The 20,098-nt window shown below is 38.4% G+C and overlaps 1 protein-coding gene across 1 annotated transcript in view; it reads left to right on the forward strand.

Moving 5' to 3' along the window:
• LOC149804252 (serine/threonine/tyrosine-interacting protein A-like) overlaps nt 1-6,496 on the forward strand; it is a 41,894-nt gene extending 35,398 nt beyond the window's left edge. Inside the window, exon 10 of the mRNA XM_089938125.1 lies at nt 5,177-6,496. Within this exon, the coding sequence (XP_089794251.1) occupies nt 5,177-5,241 (65 nt within the window). The 3' untranslated portion in view covers nt 5,242-6,496. The remainder of the gene's footprint in view (nt 1-5,176) is intronic.
• Nucleotides 6,497-20,098: the final 13,602 nt, after the last annotated feature.

Consider the following 20,098-nt stretch of genomic DNA (forward strand, 5'->3'; position numbering starts at 1 on the left):
AAATTATGTTTTATTTTTATTTTGGAATTTTCATATAATGCAGTACTGACCATCAAAATGGATGGAGCTAGTGTCGTGGTATAATTTTTCACTAATTGTGTTCAAACTTCACTAATGTTTATCCCTCTTTTCACTAATTGTGAGTCTGGAGGGTTGGCAGCTCTACATGACACCTAATGAACAGTCAGATTGTCATGAGGTTTTCATTAAAAGACTTCTTGTGATGTCTTGTTGCTTCAAACTGAAAATGGTGTTGATTTTACCTCCACTCTAGCTGCAGTTGTGGCTGTCAAATCCTGGGGTCCCCAAGTGGCCAAGTGGTCTAAAGCACTCTTCGTTATGGATCACTACCATCTCACCTCTGTCTGCGTGGGTTTGAGTCTCGAATTCAGCCAATGTGGGTATGTGAGAAAGCTTGCCAGTAGCTTCTTGTGGGTTGGTGGTTCTTTCCAGGGTTTTCCCGGGTTCATCCTCCACCATTAATACTGGCCGCCATGTATAGCCTATCGATGCTGAAAAATGGCATTAAACCACACAACAACAACACTACTCCTGAATGTATTTTAATATGGAATGTGATTTTCATTGAAGGATTAATTCTGATTTTTGGTTGGTCCTCAATGAAAATAATGCAGATCAGTTTGGTAATATGGACATGGGGTTTTCATTGAAGGATTTATTTGATGTTTGGTTGGTCCTCAAAGAAAATAATACAGATCTGATATACAAGATATCCACAGTGGTAGCCATCATGAAAATCTTGTAACTTCTAGTCATGAATAGATGGTCATATTGACATGGTTTAGACTTCTTGTGATATCTAGTTGGTCTTAAATGGAATTTGTGCTGATCTTACATCCATTATGGACTCCACAATGGTCTTTCTTGAAAATCATTGTCACTCATGATTGAATGATCATTTTGACATGGGTTTATCACCAGAGAACTTCTTAAGATGTCTAGTTGGTTCTTAATTAAAGGGTTGTCATGCATATCTAATGTAAGGCTACCTAATGATTTCAACACTCTGCAGTTACAAAAAAGAATCTTATCTTGATTCCTGGAAGTTTTATTTCAGCAAGCAGAGCATCAATTCTTGCAAGGGGACTCTTGTTTATATATTCAGTATACATTCTGAGCAGAATGACACCAAGGCTTATTGTGAATATCCAATCAAGGATATACAAGCATATAAAACTAAGATAAAGACAATAATGATTTTATTAAAATAATTATCTGTAGTATATCTTGATTATAAAATACTGTACTTATGCCAAACATTAACCACATGTAACAGTGGCTCCCTTGCCTCAATAGCATCAGAATTAAGACCAGATTTTTAAAATTATGCAACCTTCACTATACTTACCTTATCTTATTTCTAATGCTATTCAATACTTGAAAATGCACACATATTCAAACTGATTTATTGTGTATTCAAACTGATTTTTGTCTGTTCAAACTTTGTTTTGCAATAAAGGAAACAATTCCATTAAAATTTTAACAATAATTCAGCCGATCGTGGTTGGCAGTTTGGTTCCAAAAATGAATCTTTGATTCACTTATAATAAGATATATAATTAAAAAAATTTAATATCCAAGTGCAGGATGGAATTGGTATTATGTAATACTGCAATTCAAAGCTATAGTCTGTTTCTGAAATGCAACACAAACAGTGCCTGCTCTGTAAAATGACAGAGACCCACTTTAGCTTTTGATGTTGATTACAGTAAAACCTGTCTTGAGAGACCACCTGTCTTGAGATACCAGGTTCTTCATTTACAGATTTATTGATTATATAGTATTATGACCTGCTATGAGAGACCACCTGTCTTGAGAGACCATTGTGTTCAGGCAGAAGGGGTGGTCTTTTAAGACAGTTTCCACTGGTAGTGCTCTACAGTTTCGTATTTTGCATAGGGTTGGGATTTTAAAGAAAAAGAATTTCCCCGGCTTTCCTCACTGGTTATACTGGCTATTTAAAAAAGACCTTGTATATCTTAGGTATAATACAAAGAACCTATAATTCCCTTTATTTTGGTGTATGATTGTTGGGTGTACTATGGGTTATAGAGTATACAGCTTGGCCTTACTTCAGATGTGCACCTTTCAAAAAAGTGCTAGCTCTACTTGGTCATTTTCACTTCCTGAACTTCAGAGGTAAATTGTATAAAAAAGAGCCGATACCTTTTTTTACATTTTATATATTTGGTAATTCATTCATTGCACTTTCAGAAGCTGGTATTGTGTAGTCTGGCAAAATTCATTTTCCCTATTTTAATAGCTGCTGTGTATAGTTTACTTTAGACTAATTCAGGGTGATTTTTTAAGACAAGGGAGCAGTCATTTTAGATAGCATTGTGCTTAAATCATGTAAAATTTCCAAAAGTACAATATCCAAAAGAAATATCATCCACATTACATTAATGTAGCATAGAGGTATGCCAACATTCTCTCCATTGTGCATGTTTTAAATGCAAACTACTTCACCTTACATACATCACTCTCTCAAAAGTACATATTATCTGGTGAGCGCCCCCACTGTAATTCAATTAAGGAATAAAATTTTTTATTTCTTTACCTCCACTGAGAAGAGCCTATGGGATGATCTGTTGCTGTCATCTGTTGTCAGTTACCTGTCTTTCCATTAGAACAAGCTTGTGATTGCTACTCCTCATTATTCTAAACCGCTTAAAGGATTGTCATGAAACTTAACACATACATGCATCCCACATGTGTAAAGGAAAATGGTGTCATTTGGACATCAAGTAGCCATTTTGAAATTTGTATTGCTACTCCTCTTGGGTGGATGTTTATGACAGCATATGGTTTAACTAAAAGACTTCTTACAATGTTTAGTTGATCCTAGATGAAAAGGACACTGATCTGGCTGCCATAGCAGACTTTCTGAAAATCTTGTCATTGCTAGTTCTCCAGAATCGATGGTCATACAATTATGGCATTTTCACCAAAAGACTTGTTATGATATCTATTTGGTACTGTATAAAAATGCTGCTCATATTTGCATATATTTTTGTGGCTGCTTGAAAATTTTGTTACTAACGTTATTCTTGAATGGATGATCAAATCAGCCTAGCCTTTTCACCATAAGACTGTTATATAATGCTTACTTGGAGTTAAATGAAAATGGTGTCAATCTTAGATCCAAAATTGCCACCATATTGATCAGCTTGAAAATCTTGGATTTCTGGAAAGTCTCTATAATTAGTAGAGCATCAGTCCCTTCAAGGGACTCTTGTTTATTACAACTCTTTTTATTCTTCTCAGTCTGAAAGAATGTGAGTTCAGAGTGTTCACTGAAATATCAACAGTCTGTCACTACTTTATTTACAAACAGACTTTGGCACTTACAAGTTGCAGAAACAACCAACCACTGGCCTTTTCCTGGTGTTAACCCTTTACCTCATAGAGCAAAGTTACCCAATGCAGTGCACTATAAATAGAACACTTGTTACCTATTTGACTCCATACACATAGGCCTGCCTGTTAACTGTTAAGCAATGTAGTGTATGTTACATTTAACAGCAATTTTAACCATTTTACATTGTTGTTACACAGCTATTATTTGTGGAAAAATTTAAGAGTAAAGTCCGATTGTTATAGCTGTTAATTATTTTTCATGGAAGAATTTTGTATGTGCTTTAAAATCTTGAGAGAACTCATTCACCATCAAGTCAGTGAAGCTGAATGGCCTACCGTAGCTGCCATTTCTCATACTCGAAATATACAAGTTTTTTGTAAGCATCTACATCACTGAGTCATCTGAATTTTATAAGTTATATAAAAAAAAACTAATTTCTGCTTACATCAATATCAGAGCCTTTACCTAAGTTATTAAAGCTTTCATAGTTGTGATTCTAATCTTGAAAACTTTGTAAGTACTGAATGAAATCCACGACCTCCATTTTGGAGAGTGGAGATTACGACCCAGTTACTTTAAATAGCAGATTTCGACCAGAGCATAAACAGTGACCACATGATCTGACATAATTGTCATTCACAGAAATGAATGTAGTGGGTTTTCCCCGAAAGTGGCGCTATGAAAACCCACTTAAAATGGCTGATGTTTACAGCGAATTGAGTAGAGGCTTCAAAAGGCGCTTCCATGCGAATGGAATAGAGGCGTCCAAAGGCGCTTGCATGAGGTAAAGGGTTGAGATATAATGGCATCTGCTTAAACCAAATTTCCTCCAGCTTTATTTCAACAACAAATTTTTTTGTTTATAAGAATGTTATGGCATTTATTCCTTGCAAACGGAGACTGACTTATCCAAGATTACCACTGACTTTAGAAGCTCTGCAATACATGCTTACTCCAGGCTATTGCAGTAAAATGTGGATGTAAACATTGATACTATGTCATAAAAGGTCACATAGATTGGACTTAGTTTTATTTGCCATTTTGTGCTCTGTTTCCCGATCATTAGGCAAGTCCAGTTAAGTTATACAGATGCTGATTTTATCATATGGGTCATGTGGCAGGCTTCTCATCAATTAAGATGTATTTGTGGTTTTATATGGTTGAATATATGTCACTGAAGGTGATAGTGACCAATGGTCTGATATAAATACAAATCCAAAAAATGTAGAGGATGTTGGAAATGATTGAATTAAAATTAATGATGTGTGGACTCGGCATCTGTTGCCAGTAAAGATGGTGATAGTGTGGCCAGTTAGGTATACAGAATACATAGGAAAATGGAATAATCACATTGCTTATATCCAAAATAAAAAGGTTGGCTTAAAAATATCCCAAGTGAAAAATAAAGATTTTGTTTTGTTAACAATTCTGCATCAGTTTAAAAGAAAGAACACATGATATAATTATTATGTGCATGCATTGTTGCATATGTTCTACTTTATCTGTAATGTAAAAATTCAGGTCTTTAATAAGAATAAAATAAAAAGTAAATGATGATTTAGTGTCAAATAGAACTACTAGTATGAATTCCCTGTAGTAATTTCATAATTGTAGCAATATATTAAGCATGTATTAAATACATGTATACAGTCAAATAATAGACAGAGTCCCTGAAGTGCTCTGTAAGTTTGACCCATGGGGCCCTTGGGGCTTGGAAAACAGGAGAAAACACAGCCATAATCTTTCAAGAAGCAAAAGTGGATGTAATGGCATTAATATATTGTTTTATTACAGGTGCTTTAAAACGTAAATGTCCCTATGAAAGTGAGGACGAATATCAGGATACCAGTATATCTTGATGTGCATGATGTGGAAAGGATCCTGTCCCAAATGTACCAAACTCCACCCAGCCAGCATTCAGTTGCCCTGAAGAAAAAGAAGCTCAGACCTTGGGTTTTACCAGTATACTTGCATGTTCCACCAGGTTTTTGACTATGAATTAATTTACATTTGTTTGAAGGATTTAGAATTGATTTTTCAACTTAATTCTTGTTTATAGTTGTTACAGTATAGATCTTATTTCATGAACAGTCAAAGAATTTCTGCGAGACTGGATTAATTTCTGCTGAGTCACTGAAATTTGTCCAACAGTAGAACTAACATACTTAAATAATATTTTGGGAAATGGTATCAGGTTTTGAATCTAGTAAGTACTTTCATGAAATTAATGTAACATGAATAAAGATCTTATTAATATGTATTGTAAAAAGAGGAAGACATAATGAATATTCTTCTGATGCTAGTAACAATATGGCAAGCAGAGATGGGCCCTTCTTTAATGATGCCAGTAATGGGCTGCGTAACAATATGGCAGACAGAGATGGGCCCTTCTTTAATGATGCCAGTAATGGGCTGCGTAACAATATGGCAGGCAGAGATGGGGCCTTCTTTAATCATGAGCAGAAGTATGAGGTCAGGTAATTAGTGTTGGGTCATTTGTACTTATATTTGTTTTACTGTGGCCCTGAGAAGTCATACATACCCTTCTAGGCCTTGTTTTTGCATCACTGAATCAAGTACATGTATTTAGTGCATCCATCTTACTCTCCAGATCAACAGAATTTTGCTGTGTACTGAAAAATATTTTAAGTTGTTTGAAATAATAAGTTGGAATGCTAAATTTTTTATTCTTCATGACATAAATAATTAAATCTCAAATCCAATGATTTGAAGATGGAAATAACAATAGTTATGAAATACTGCTTCAGGTCTGATTTTTCTATTAGGGAATTTAGATTTTCTTTCGTATGCGACACAAGGTTTATTACAAATATTTCAATCAAATACTGCTTCAGTTTGTCTTGTACTTCCATTCATTCTGTTTACCTCTCATTGAAGATGTGTCTGACCTTTCAATGAATTTCTTGTCAAAGTGTTGACAAAGTAAAGAGGGGATGCAGAATTAGTTGAAGTTAATATTATCAGAGTACTGATACATACCAGATTTTAGGAATTTAATTATGTTACATTTACCATGTTAACTTTTTATGACTTACACTTGTTTGTTTTTTTTATTCTTACATTGAGATAAATGCAAATAAAAATTTGTTGACATTCAGTTTTATTTTATATTTGTAAACTTCAATGACATACATATTGAAGCCACCAGGCCTTGAATTTATAACAAATTTCAAAACTGAGACTAAGAAATCATGGTTCATTTAGCCTAAATTTGAGGGCTAGCCTTGAAAATACCTGGAATTTTGAACAAGCTGATTTTATCCCTGAAAAGTCCTTGAAAGCTCCATGGGTTTTGTTTTCCTATACTTCTTTTAATTTATCTTAGGCAATACAAAATATTAAGAGAGCACCCTTTTCAATTAAAAATTATTCTTATTCCTGTATTTTCCAAAAACAGTGTATAAATAGTTGCATTAAGTGGGGTACGATTATGTGAATCAAATGATAATTTATATAAGTAGTTAACAGGTAGATTAGTGTCCCTTTGCATATGTGACATTTTAATTTGTTATGAATTTTAATCTATATTTGAACCAGTTTATGATGAACAAAGTAAGATATTTAGCAAGTTTAGTTTTTGCAAGAAACATTATTATTCCTGGAAAACTTTTTGAAGTCCTTGAAAACAATTCTCTGCAGCTCATTGAACTATGGGAATTACAGTTTTAACATTAAATTTCTTGGAATTATATGTCTGCTGTCTGGACTTTGTTTCTGAAAAGATTTATGAAAATTTTAAAAGCTTTCGCTTGTGAAACTATAATTTCTATTGATCAAGTTTAAAGCGAAAGTTTGACTCCATTACTCGAAAAGTCTTAAATATTCTAAGGCAGTTCTTAGATGCGTGTGTGTATGTACAAATATACATTAATCAGAGTAGAAATTGCTATTCCTGTATCCTATGAGAGAATGCTTGATAACATGAATAGAATTTCTATATACAAATATAAAATATTATATCGGGTAAAGAATTTTAATTCATACTCATCTGAGATTCATACCCCAGGTCCATACGTTACAGCACCCATTAGAGACCTTTAAATCATACCCTACTGAGATTTAAACCTGGGTCCAGGTCACAGTTGAAGTGTGTTTTATGTTTACTGTCCCTGTCTGATAAATATCTTGTCACGGTTTTGGTATCCCACTCAAAGTTTTCCTGCCTATTATATCAGTAGTGAAGCTTCAAAATTTTGGGTTTCATTATCAGCATTTGCTATTTTCATCAATAGGCTCTATAATATCAGTAAATAGTAACAATGAACAAGGTGGACCATTTTTAGTGTGTTAAGTCTGACCTGACAGTTCGGTCAAGTTGGCAATCCATCGATGAAACATTTTGAAATACCAAGTATTCCATTAAAGGTACGGAACAGAGTTCATAGGGCTTTTTTTTTCTTTCAGCAGTTTATTGTTCACGGTAAAACTAAAGCCAAAAAAATCTATTTGCAAAACTCAGTAGTTGTATCCAACTATAGAAATAAATTTCTCATACGAACAAAACAGGTGAGTTTTGCAAATAATTATGACTGGATCAAACAAAAGGATGCGTCCGTTATGTGTTTACAGGAGACACAAAGTACGGTTGAGATTTAAACAAATTTGGAGGCTAATTGAGGTTATAAGAGTATTTTTGGCAATCTAGTAATGGTGCTGATGTTGCCATCCTGTTTAGATCTATGTTATTTATTCACAAAATTAGACATGATTTCTAGGGTAGATACATTCTCTCAGTTAAGTGGCATATATTTATGCTGATGAATTTATACAGTCATAATGGTAATAATGTTGTCTTTGTTTTAGAAATTTAAAAGAGGATATTATGAATTTTGTCAATTCTTCATTCGTTATTTTTGGTGACTGGAATGTTGTTCAGAATGGGGAGCTTGAGTCTTATATTTTTACGTGATACACACCATAACAGCAGTCTAGGACATCAGTTTGATTTACAAGATCCATGGAAAACAAGTCTAGAACATCAGAATCAGTTTGATTTACAAGATCCATGGAAAACAAGTCTAGGACATCAGAATCAGTTTGATTTACAAGATCCATGGAAAACAAGTCTAGGACATCAGAATCAGTTTGATTTACAAGATCCATGGAAAACAGTCTAGGACATCAGAATCAGTTTGATTTACAAGATCCATGGAAAACAGTCTAGGACATCAGAATCAGTTTGATTTACGAGATCCATGGAAAACAGTCAATCCTGGCAATGGATTATTTACTTGGCAACAGGCAAATATCGTAAAACAGAGTAGCTTTGACTATATTTTTAAAATTTTATAGACTCGTCTATTATTAATGTAGATCACAAGATTGTTTCAGTTGCTTATAGGATCAAGAAAGTCTTCTTCTTACGAAAAGGTTTTTATGAATGAGCTATCTACAGATACAATTTTGCAAGACCTGAATAACTGTCATGAGAGAAAATAAGTCCAATCATCCCATATTGATGTATTTATCAAAAGTTGTGACACTGTTAAATGGGACTTTTTGGAAAATGCTTAGATATATCTATATACTAACTTTGGCAAAAGCTATTTGTCAAAAGTGCAAGATATTTTGCAATAAAAAAAAGTGTCATAAATAATGTACATTCCCCATTTTTGTATTTAAAGAGAGGTTGTCAACAGCAAGACCCATCTGTGCACTATTTAGTTATAATAGGGAATCCCGGATTGAACTAATTGCACTAGAACTTAAAAAGACTACAACTATCACAGGCATATGCAGCAGTGACAAGGTGTTCCAATTATTGGTTGTATGCTGATGATGTTTTTCTATTCCTAGATGGTTCTTCATTATCCTTCAAGACATTGATGCAGATGTTTAAATGACTATACTTTGCACTGTAATATACTTAAAGAAAAACTATTTGGATAACAAATAAGCAAAATTACAATGAAAACAGTTATGTTCAGAAGTTCATATTGATTCAGTTTTAGATAACTGGGGGTAGATTTCTCTTTGAGCTAATAGGATATGGTAGACGTCACTTATTCAGACAACTTAAAAGAAGTAAAAAGTAAACTTGCTCTGTGGATGGAGCAGAAGAAATTTACCCTTATTGGAAAAGTTCCTTTAGTTTAATCCTTTATTGTGCTCAGACTCGTTCATCTTTATGGCTGCTTTACCAATTCTCCACCCCATATAAAAAATATACTGAATAAATCATCATTCCAATTTACTCGGAGCAGTAAAACAGTGTTAAAAGGTATGCTATTATGGCTTCTTTCAAAGAAGGGTTATTAAGTAAGTTTCGCTTACACTGATTTGTTTGTTTATATATGGTTTTCCTGGATTTGATGTCCATTTTAATTTTTTTAAAGTGGTTTATGAAAACAAAATTGATTTCTGAAGAAATATTTGGATCTACATAGTTATTTTAATTAGGTAAAACGAAACTGAAAGAAATTTTTAAGTCAATTCGAAATGCACCTTGGTTTGATATTTATGCTTTATCATTATTGAAAATTGGACCCCTCACCAGAGCAATACTTGGAATATAATGGATGAAAGGCATTATGTGAATACCAAACCTGGAAGGGTTCAGCAAGCATTTCAGTCCAGACACTGTCTGCACATGCTAACAGAAAAAGAATGAAAGAAAAGTCACCTTTGACCCACCCTTTGTCTTTATCTTGTAAAACCTTGAGTAGCTCGTACCATGTCTTCTATTCAAAGGAAAAGATGTTTGTTGACTTAACAATTCAGGCTGAGTAGTAACATCAACTACGCACAATGCATATCTAAAAGGGATGAAAATTTAATCCTTCCTGTTTTGCCTGGTATTCAAAGAATGCCCATCATCCATCATGTTTTTCAGCAACGTTCAGATCAGCCTTTCCCATACCAGCAACGTTGTTGTGGGTTTAGTTGGCATACATCAAAGTGTGTGTTTGTGTGTGTGTTTTGGTTTTTTAACGTAGTTTTAACAATTTTTCAGTCATATTGCTACGATGTCTGTAGTATGACAGTTTATAGTGATGTCTAGCACTGGGACATCATGCCGCAGACATGTAGCATAATGTCCCACCCAGTCACATTATCCTAACACTAACCTCTTAATGCTGAGCGTCAAGTGAGTGGTAGTACCATTTTTATAAGTCTTTGGTATGATTCGGCCAGGGTTAGTACCCGTGACCGCCCCTATCAGAGGCGGACGCTTTAATCACTTAAGTAGTGAAGGGGGACACTTTACGTATAATGGGAATTAGCATTAAAAACACCCTTGGGACACTTTACGTATAATGGAAATTTAACATGGAGAAAAATCGTGGGACACTTTACGTACAAGGGGAATTAACATGGAGAAAAATCGTGGGACACTTTACGTACAAGGGGAATTAACATGGGAATAAATCGTGGGATACTCTACGTACAAGGGGAATTTAACATGGGATTTTTTTTTTTTAAAAAGTTTTTTTTAAATTTAAATTTAAATTTAAATTTAAAAAAGGGGTAGGCAATTCAAAGACTATCTCTTTTCGAGAAATATGGCTGGCCCTGAAAAGGGCCTTTGGGTTTTCTTCTGTTTCTAATTTCTTCTTTTCCTCCACCAACTTCTTATTTTATCTCCAACACTCTTTCTCTTCTTTTTTTTCTCCTCCTCTTCTTTCTTCTCTTCCTCCTCTTCTTCTTTCTTCCTCTTCTCATTTTCCTCTTCTTTTTCAATTTTTTCGTTCCATGTTCTTATTCTTATCTTTTCCTCTTCATTCTCCTTCTCCTCCTTTATTTCCTTCATGACACCACTAATCTTGTCCTTTGCTTTCCTTAAATTGTTAATTTCCATCTTTACACGATGGGGACTATAGGAATAATGGTCTTCAACGAGTCTTATTAACATCTGTTCCATTATTCCTAAGTTGTCTAAAACGTCTTGCAAGGTTTGTAATTTGTCCATTTGGTTTGACGCCATCTTCTTTGTATTCTTTGCAGAATGGTTTGAACAACTAATACTGTGGGTTCTTATACGAAAAGCGCGAACGTGAAGGAAAACATCCCCCTAAAACATAAAATGGATCTTACCTAGATGATGACCAAACATCGCGCGGACGTGAAGGAAAACATCCCCCTACTTTCTCATTTCATATAATATAACCCTAACTATACTCTTCACATTTGCTAAGAAACCCATAATCTACCATTCACACAAACATACCTGAGCTCTTACAAACACACAAACACATACCCTCACAATATCTTAAGAAAGAGTTAGTGTTTATTTTCACACTACTCTACCTACACACATTGGCAAATTGATCGTTATTTCTTTTCTAGAGTATTGGGTAGCCCTGAAAAGGGCTGTTTTGTTTGGAACTTCATGGACACCTGGTTAATGGTGGCACCTTCCAGGCCTGGCACCACATACACATCTTATCCCCCAGTTACTTTTTACCTTTTGGGGGGAGAGAGCAGAGGCAGGATATGTCGCTTCAGAATCCCAATTTTCACTCTCTGGGATTCTGAAATTTTTTCTTCTCTCCTTTTCCTCCTCCTCTTCTTTATATCTTCTCTCCTCCTCTTCTTTTTTTCTTCTTTCCTCCTCTCTTATCCTTCCCTCCTCTACAATGGCTTCAGCGGCCAGTTCATTTAATATGCGCCTGGCATATTCCAGATGCACATGAAGTTCCAACAGTTTCTCCAGTCTCGTGTTCATTTTTGGTGTTGATCAATCAACAAGGGTAGCTGGACTGCCGAACGAGTTTCAATTTATACTGAAAGCGCGGACGTGAAGGAAAACATCCCCCTAATAACATAAAATTCATCTTACCTAGATCATGACCAAAAAAAAAAACAACAACAACGCGCGGACCTAAAAGAAACACTCGCTCACTTTTTTATGCTACACATCACTTCAATAGACTATCCACATACGCAAAGCAATCCAATCTAACCCCAAATATACACCTCAAACAGCCCAAAAAACAAACATCATTTTAATCTACTATCCACACCATCCCACTTTATCACTTACAAACACAAACTCAAACACACAAACACATACCCTCACATTTTTCTAAGAAAGAGTTAGTGTTTATTTTCACACTACTCTACCTACACACATTGGCAAATTAATAGTTATTTCTTTTCTAGTGTATTGGGTAGCCCTGAAAAGGGCTGTTTTTTGTTTTTTTTGTTATGGCATTCTTTTTTAGTTTCTAAGAATGCGATGTCCTCTGAGGATAGACTTTCTGGCGATAGGTCTGCTTCTTCGGAAAGAGAAGAAGAATTCTTTGGTGTCGATACGACAATCGACAAAGCCTCTGTCAGCTTCAGGTTGTTGCTGCTGCTGCTGTTGTTGTTGTTGCTGCTGTTGCTGCTGTCTCTGAAGTCTGTACTTCTCTGTCCATTCTTCTTTCTCCCTGTTCATTTCTTCTCTGAAGAGCTCTTCTATCAGGTCTTCAGTGATTTTTAACATTCTCACATTCTCTATTTCTTCTGGCTTCGGTATCAGACTGTGTCTGACCCTATGCAGATTCACGTAGGCTTCGTTGAGCTTAGCTAGTTTGGAGCACATCTTCTTAGGAGGATGAGTCGACAATGGATGGCTAGACTGGGAACAACCCGGTTCTTAAACTTAAAGCGCGGACGTGAAGGAAAACATCCCCCACACGGTTTTCGAGCCGCAACGTTCATGAGAGGGATAGTAAGAAATGAAAGAGCATCAATCCAACATTCTTATAGCTAAACAAACCACAAAGGCATTTTTTTTCTAAATACAACATTTTTTATTCAAAAATCACTTAACACTAAACAACAACATTTTTAACAATAATCCAACACTATAACATCAAACAATTTTTTTCAAATCACAAACATTTTTTCTTCAATTACAATCTACTTTAAACAAGGCTGACAACGTTGTGAATGAAATTGTGATTTCCACTGTTGGAAATCATTAGGCCATTGATGGACACTACGTTTCCTAGCTTGAGACAAAAGATAAGCATAATGGTCACAAAACCATCGATCTACTTTCACATCGTTTCTAGCAGAAGAACGAGGATCGAAATGAGTCACTAAATGTTCTAAGGAATAGCCCAGGCTGCGATGATGCAGAAAATACACACACCAAGGAATCTGTGCCTTGTAATTTCACATTATTGAATCGGGTGGTCTGAGCATTTCTTCTCATAAAGTCGATGATATCGTCTTCCAAAGGGGGCAATCCGTACGAATCGAAATATTCCACACAGCCTTCTTGAGGAAAGTAGACGGCTACCCAGTGGGTTCCTGGGAGATGACTGTCGTCCGTGTTGATCACGTAAGCTTGATGGTCTTTAGGTTTGCGATGAGGGAGTTCATCTTTAGCACAGACGACAGGATTCCAAGAAGAGGTATACGAACTGTGGTTCAAAAGGTAATAAAGTTCCCAGGTATCCATTGTTTTGTGTTTGTTTTTTTCTTCTTCACAGGTAATAATACGTTGTCAATTCGATCCTGACTTTTTGCTTGAAAATGTCTGACGAATAAACGGTTATTCGTTCTGTTTCCTCACTCTGATTCAGGAGAGCTTCGATACGATGGATCTCTTGAGTGGTTAATGCTGGACAAGAATGTTCACGCAAGTCTTTATACCACTGGTGCAACACGTCTTTGTTCGAGATGAGACTCCAAGCTTCGTCCAGATATTCGTCCAATTTTTCTTCTTGACTCAACATCAGGCATTTATCGTGTTGAATTTGACTGGGATGATCGTTTTGACATCCATAGCAATTTTTCTTGATCAATTCTGTCATTTTGTCGACCAAGTGTTTGGCAAAACAGGAGACTAAATGGGCTTCTTGTTCTGGCCATCTCGACTTCATCAAAACTTCTTCGTCTTTGTCTTGAGATTCTTCTCCTTCCACGGTCTCCTCACATTCCATCTCCAAAGTTTCTCCACTAGGTAAAGAGGGATAACAGTCTTCCATGGCTTTCTAATAATCTAGAATGACTTCTCTCAAACTGTTGATTTCTATGGTATTATCGAATTCTGCATACAGGATGACGTTCACTGTCTGTTTCAGTTCTTCTGCAAACTGAAGTTCCACACGAATCTGGCCGGATTTTATAGGGTGGAAATGTCCCTCGTCGCTGCCTTGGTCTGGAGTAAAATCGAAAGCCCACAAAGCATAGCCTTTTGCATATTCGTCGTAATCAATGCCGTGACTGGTGTTGGTTCCTAACTGGCCGGTGGCTTCGTACAAGGACAAGTACGATCTCAAGTAATTCATGTTTGGGGGCTCAAAGCTAGGTTCGAAAGGTCGGGTACACAAGGTCTTGCCATCACGACTGACTTCGATTTTCTTTACGTTGAAGTGTTGAAAATAGAAAGGATTTTCAGCGAAGGCTCCGTTGAAGGCTGCATTCGAGACCATACCAAGGATCAAACGTTTGGGTAACTGTCCTTGGAACAGATGATCTTCGGTTATGGATTTCAGTCCAGTAGAAATGGTGAACGTTTTCACTTCCACACGTCGTATGGGATACTTGGCGGTTGTTCTGCTCAACGTCTGACTGATGTCATTTCCCACTTTAGGTAACACTTCCACGCGTCGTACGTAGAGTCTGGCCACTTCGATTTGGCTTTTAGGATGGCCAGTCTTAGTAGCAGTTTCATTAGCCAACAAATGGAAAGCGGCACTGCTACGATTCAGTCTCAGGCGCACATTGACCCCGTTCAGCAAATATTTCTCTTGCAACCACATGTCCAAATGCAAACGATCCATCAGTTCTAAACTCTTTTTGCCTGTGATTCTGTTTCGTCTTGCCACAAAGCCGTCATTGTCTTCTGCGTCAGCTATCTTAAACTTGTCCGCTTCGTCATCTACCCACAGCACACAGGCATTGAGATGACTTGTCTTGGCATCTGGTCCGTACGTCAAGAGATTTTCCAGGTAGGCACGGTAAGGGTAAGTATCCATGCTGCTGCTAACCAGTTTGTTATTCAAGTACAAGTCCACTGAGCTGAACAAGGAATGCATGAAATTGTTGACGGGAGCTATAACATCAGCGGTATCTACTGCAGCATTATCCTGATCTAGAACGTGGACTTTCAAGTACAAGTAACTGCTATTCAGATCGATGTAATCTTCGGGTTGTCCTTTGATTTCAAACTCGATGGGAGCTGAGGCTGTCAATGAGGAGACGGGATGAAATTCCACCCATTGGGATTCTTGCATCGTCATCATGGTGGGGGGCATGGCAAACAGATCCAGTTCCGTCTTGGAACAGGCGCAAGACTCTCGGTGCATCATTTTTTGTTGTTGCTGTGTCTCAATAATCGAAAACGTCTAAGTCTCGAACGGTTCTTCTTTTCTTGGCCTTTCTCGCTTGAAGTCTGGTGAAAGGGTGTTTTCTTCTTCGTCGTCTCTTTCTGCCTTGTCCTTGCTGAATGCTTGACTCGGTAGCGTGCAGGGCATTTATAGGTGTGTCTCGTCGGCCTAAAATGTCTTTGCCCGTTTGCAGCAAGACATTTTTGCCTGCCCTCATGAAGGCTTCTTTAGGGTTTTGTTTGTCGATGATGACATTTTGGAGAAATTCTTTGCCTTGTGTCAGTGCCGCATCTTTCAAGGCGTGCAATCCTCGTGTCACCATCGGTTTCAAGACTGGAGCCACCGAACGAAAGGCCGATTTTAACATGTCTCCTAAACCGTGTCCTCGCTGTCGAGCCACCCCTCGGTACACTGGATACATGACTTACTTACTTACTTACGAGTCGTGAGAGAACCGTTTTCGAAAATGGAGTTTCACCGTGACTTTTCCTTTGGTGAATGGAATATTTTGTCCCAGATCTCCTTTTATAGTAATGTTGACCGTGTCCAAATACGACTTGCTGACCGGCAAATAGTGAGGATGGACAAATTCGCGGTGGACGTGGTAAGTGTTTCCACCTTCCTCGTCAGCGTTTGCGGCAGAATCCACTTTGAAAGGAATGACACGCAGTAACGGCACGGAGGTGTGTCCCACCACGTTGTATTCCACCACATCGGAATACACGAACATCAAATTCTGTCCTTGGTTCAGTTCTACCGGGGTATGAAAATACTGGCCAAAAGACTCGTTGTCGTAAATGATGGATAATTCGGGGGTTTTTTTTTGTTGTTCTACTTTCTTCCTCATCTCCATGTTACCGCCCAACATGTCAAACAATTCATTACAAAAATAGAAACCCATGATTTTATCCTCAGGAAATTTTATCAGGAAGCGACGAGCTGTTTTGTGGTATTCCAGGGTGACAGTTTTGTTCCTGACATTCTTAAAAGCTTCCCCAAACACGCCATTAAACCTGGTGGCTATGGTGTTGACCAAATGTTGACCACTAAAATAATAACCTGGGGGAATGAACAAGTGATAGGTGGTGTAATGTCGATTTTTTGTGTTAGGGGTTTTATGCTTATATTTGCTATTGTCATCCATCCACTTTTGCAGTTGTTCGTCATAAACTTCCACATCAAATTTATTTTGATTGGCAACGACATTGAGGACTTGGGTCGGGTGAATCATTTCCACTAAAGCCACTTCCCAATGGGCTTCGTGATCTAAGGGGATGGCTTGAGGTAATTTGGCCGTGTAACAGCACAACGTGTTGTTGGGAAACACCTCCATGGAACTGTCACTGGGTAAAGTTAAGTAAAATTGGTTTTGGTGACTCATAATTCCAGAGTTCTGTGGCTGTCCGAGGGGTTAGTGGATGTCAGAGGCGTGTCTCCGCCCAAAATGGGGTTCTGGTTGTGGTTGTTGTTGTTGGAGTGGTGACTGGCACTGGCACTGGACACAACGTTCCCGTTCGAGGAGAATTTCAGGGAGGGATTGGGAAGCAGGTAACCGATGCAACTGCTCAATAAAATGGTCCACAATTGTTTGTCTCCTTGTTGCAAACTCAAATTGGCGATGGCTGCCCCGATGACACAATACACCACGAAGATTTGGCAGAAAAAGACGATTTGCGTTTTAGGCACACGTTCTCCACACCACACCCACAAGGGTTGTTTTTGTAAATCTTGCACAGAAGAACTAGGGGAAGAAGGACTGGTCGACGTAGCTGCGTCTGCTGTGTGAAAGGGCATGATGGTCACTTCTTCTTTTTATAGTCGATGACTTGAGAAGCGTCGATCCAAGAATCGAAACTGGGTGGATATCCTTTCCAACGTACTTTGACACGTCGTTTGCCCACTTTACGGGTTCTGCGTTCGAGAATGCTTTCGATGTCGTACACGTCGTCTTCTTTTTTGGTCACACGTTGTAACTCGGGCAAATAAAACGTTCCTTTGAGTACTTCTCCGTTCATGTCTTCCAATTTATAGACGGCAGGATGACGGCCATGCACTCGTCCAGTGACGCGAAACAATTCGGTCGTCCAGTTAGGTAAGTAACCTTTGTCGAAAGTGCGTTTGGTTTTGCCAATGCGCACCCAATCTCCTATTGTCAACTCTCCACTTTTCTTGGGGACAGCCCTCGTCGGGGACGTACCGAACAGGCGCTCGAACACCAGCACTTCGTTGTCGGGAGTCACGTCTTGCGGGGCACGTCCGATGCTTCGATGGTAAGATTGGTTGTACGCTTGCACCAGGTGCGGTAAGATGTCGATGTACTTCAGAGTGTGGTGATGCGTAAAATATTTCCACATGCGTTCTTTCAAAGTGCGTTGAAAACGTTCCACGATGCTGGCTTTGGTTTCGGGATTCTCGGTGGTAAAAAAATGAATGTCACGTTTATTTAATTCTTTTTGGAAAGCTTGGTTCAGAAATTCGGTGCCTTTGTCCGTTTGCCATCGAAGAGGGCGACGACCGCTTTGTTTCAACACCCGTTGCAGGGCTCGCACTAACTCGCTGCTGGATTTGGAAGTCAAAGGCACGACCCAGGCAAATTTGGAAAAGACGTTGATGACACAAAACAAATATTTGTAACCACGATTGTAGCTGGCCAAATGAGAGACATCGGCTAAATCGGCTTGCCATTGATGATCGATGCCTTCCACTCGGGTGCGACTTCTGGCAAACTTGCGTCGAATGGGTTTGTGTAAAGTGTAGGTAGCTTGTTCTTGTAACCATCGTTGCACTTGAGGTAAACGGAGACTTTTCAGTCGCGTTTTGGCAGCACGATACAATTTTTGAACTCCTGCGTAACCTGCAGGATGCGAGGGATCGTAGTAAATGCTAGCTAAGACTTTTTCCATTTTTTTGCTGTGTTAATAAGTCACCCACTCTTCGGTGATGCTACTTTGGGTGGGTCGAAAGGGTGGTTTGGAAACGGATTTACGTGTCCGATGGGCTACGGGAGTAGAAGTAGAAGGTAGTGGTGGTGGAGGTGGCAATGGAATGGCTTTGGTTTTCTTTTCTTTTTTCGCTTCTGGTTTCCCTTCTTTCTTTTTCACTTCTGTCGAAGGAGGCGTGGACATCATCTTTTTAACCCAAGCTTTCATTTCTTCTCGTTGGGGTGTGGGGGACGGGGTCAACAAGGATGCTGAAATCTTACTCGAAATGGGAGCTGCTGACGGTGTTTGAAACACTTCGCGCATCTCTTCTTCCTCAGGTCTTTGTGGGGTAGCATCTCTGGTGACCCTTGGGGATGGTAGTGGTGGTGGGGGTAATGATGATGATGGTGCTGGACTTTTCATCAAGGTCTTAAAATCTTTCAGAGTGGGTAAAGCTGTTTCGTCTAAAGCTTTCTGGTGAAAGAGTTGCAGTCGTTGCAAGAGTTGACCGTACTTTTGCGATTTTTCTGTTTCGGACAAATCTTGGCGATCCAGCAAGGATTGCAATTCGTGTTGTAACTGGGACATCTCGCTCAAATTGGGATTGGGAGGTAAATGCGGGGTGCGTTGTTCTTGCCACCGATGGTATTCCATCCATCGTTTGTAAGGCACTAAAGCTAGTTTTCGTCCTTCCATGGGGTTGTCAGGGGTGAATTCTGAGATCTTGGGACTTCCGAAGGCCTTTTTATCTTGCTCCCACCAGTCCTCCCAACATGGTTCCCAAGACTCCTTTCAGTATGGGGCCTAACAAGAGAGGTAAAATGCCTCCACGTTGGATCAACATCTTCTTTTTTTGACGAATGGGAATTTTCTTTTGAACCATTTTCCGAAGAACGTGACGATGTTTGCCTAAGCATTGTTTCTGGTGTTTGGACAAAGGGATCGTGCCTTTCAAAACGTTCAAACAACATTCGCACACGGTATCGATGACCTCTTTGGAGGCCGTTTGAATGAGTTTTTTTCGTAGGGGTGGAGAAGCTTTGGACAGGACAGATAACAGGTCCCCATGTTTGGCTAAACGTGGTGGTAGTCCTTTCCTTTTCTTTCCTTGGGGTTTTCTGGAGGGTGACATCTTTGAGTCTTTAGGAGCACCTAAAAACACTGATACCCTACTCGGTCACAGGCCTTTTTTATACTGGAACGCGTCGCCACTGATTGTCTTTACGTTTTATCAGTTTGAGGACAGGCATGACACGTCGTGCAGGGGTACGTAACGGACTAAATCGAGCCAGTTCTTGCTTGGACAAATCCAGTAAACTTTGTAACATGCCCGATCTTTCTTGAACTTTGATTTTGGGAGAAGGTACTTTGTGAGCAGCAGCCACTGCCGCTAAATGGGAAGGTCCTGCCACTGGGGAAGTTCTTTTGGGGGTCATCAAAGGAGAAGTTCTTGGTGTGATCAACGTCTCCAAGTACTCTTCAGTTCCTGGTGACATCAACAGAGAAGT

The sequence above is a fragment of the Sinohyriopsis cumingii genome, chromosome 2 (assembly GCF_028554795.1).
Source record: "Sinohyriopsis cumingii isolate HCF-2022 chromosome 2, ASM2855479v2, whole genome shotgun sequence".
In the NCBI taxonomy this organism is placed as follows: Eukaryota; Metazoa; Mollusca; class Bivalvia; order Unionida; family Unionidae; genus Sinohyriopsis; species Sinohyriopsis cumingii.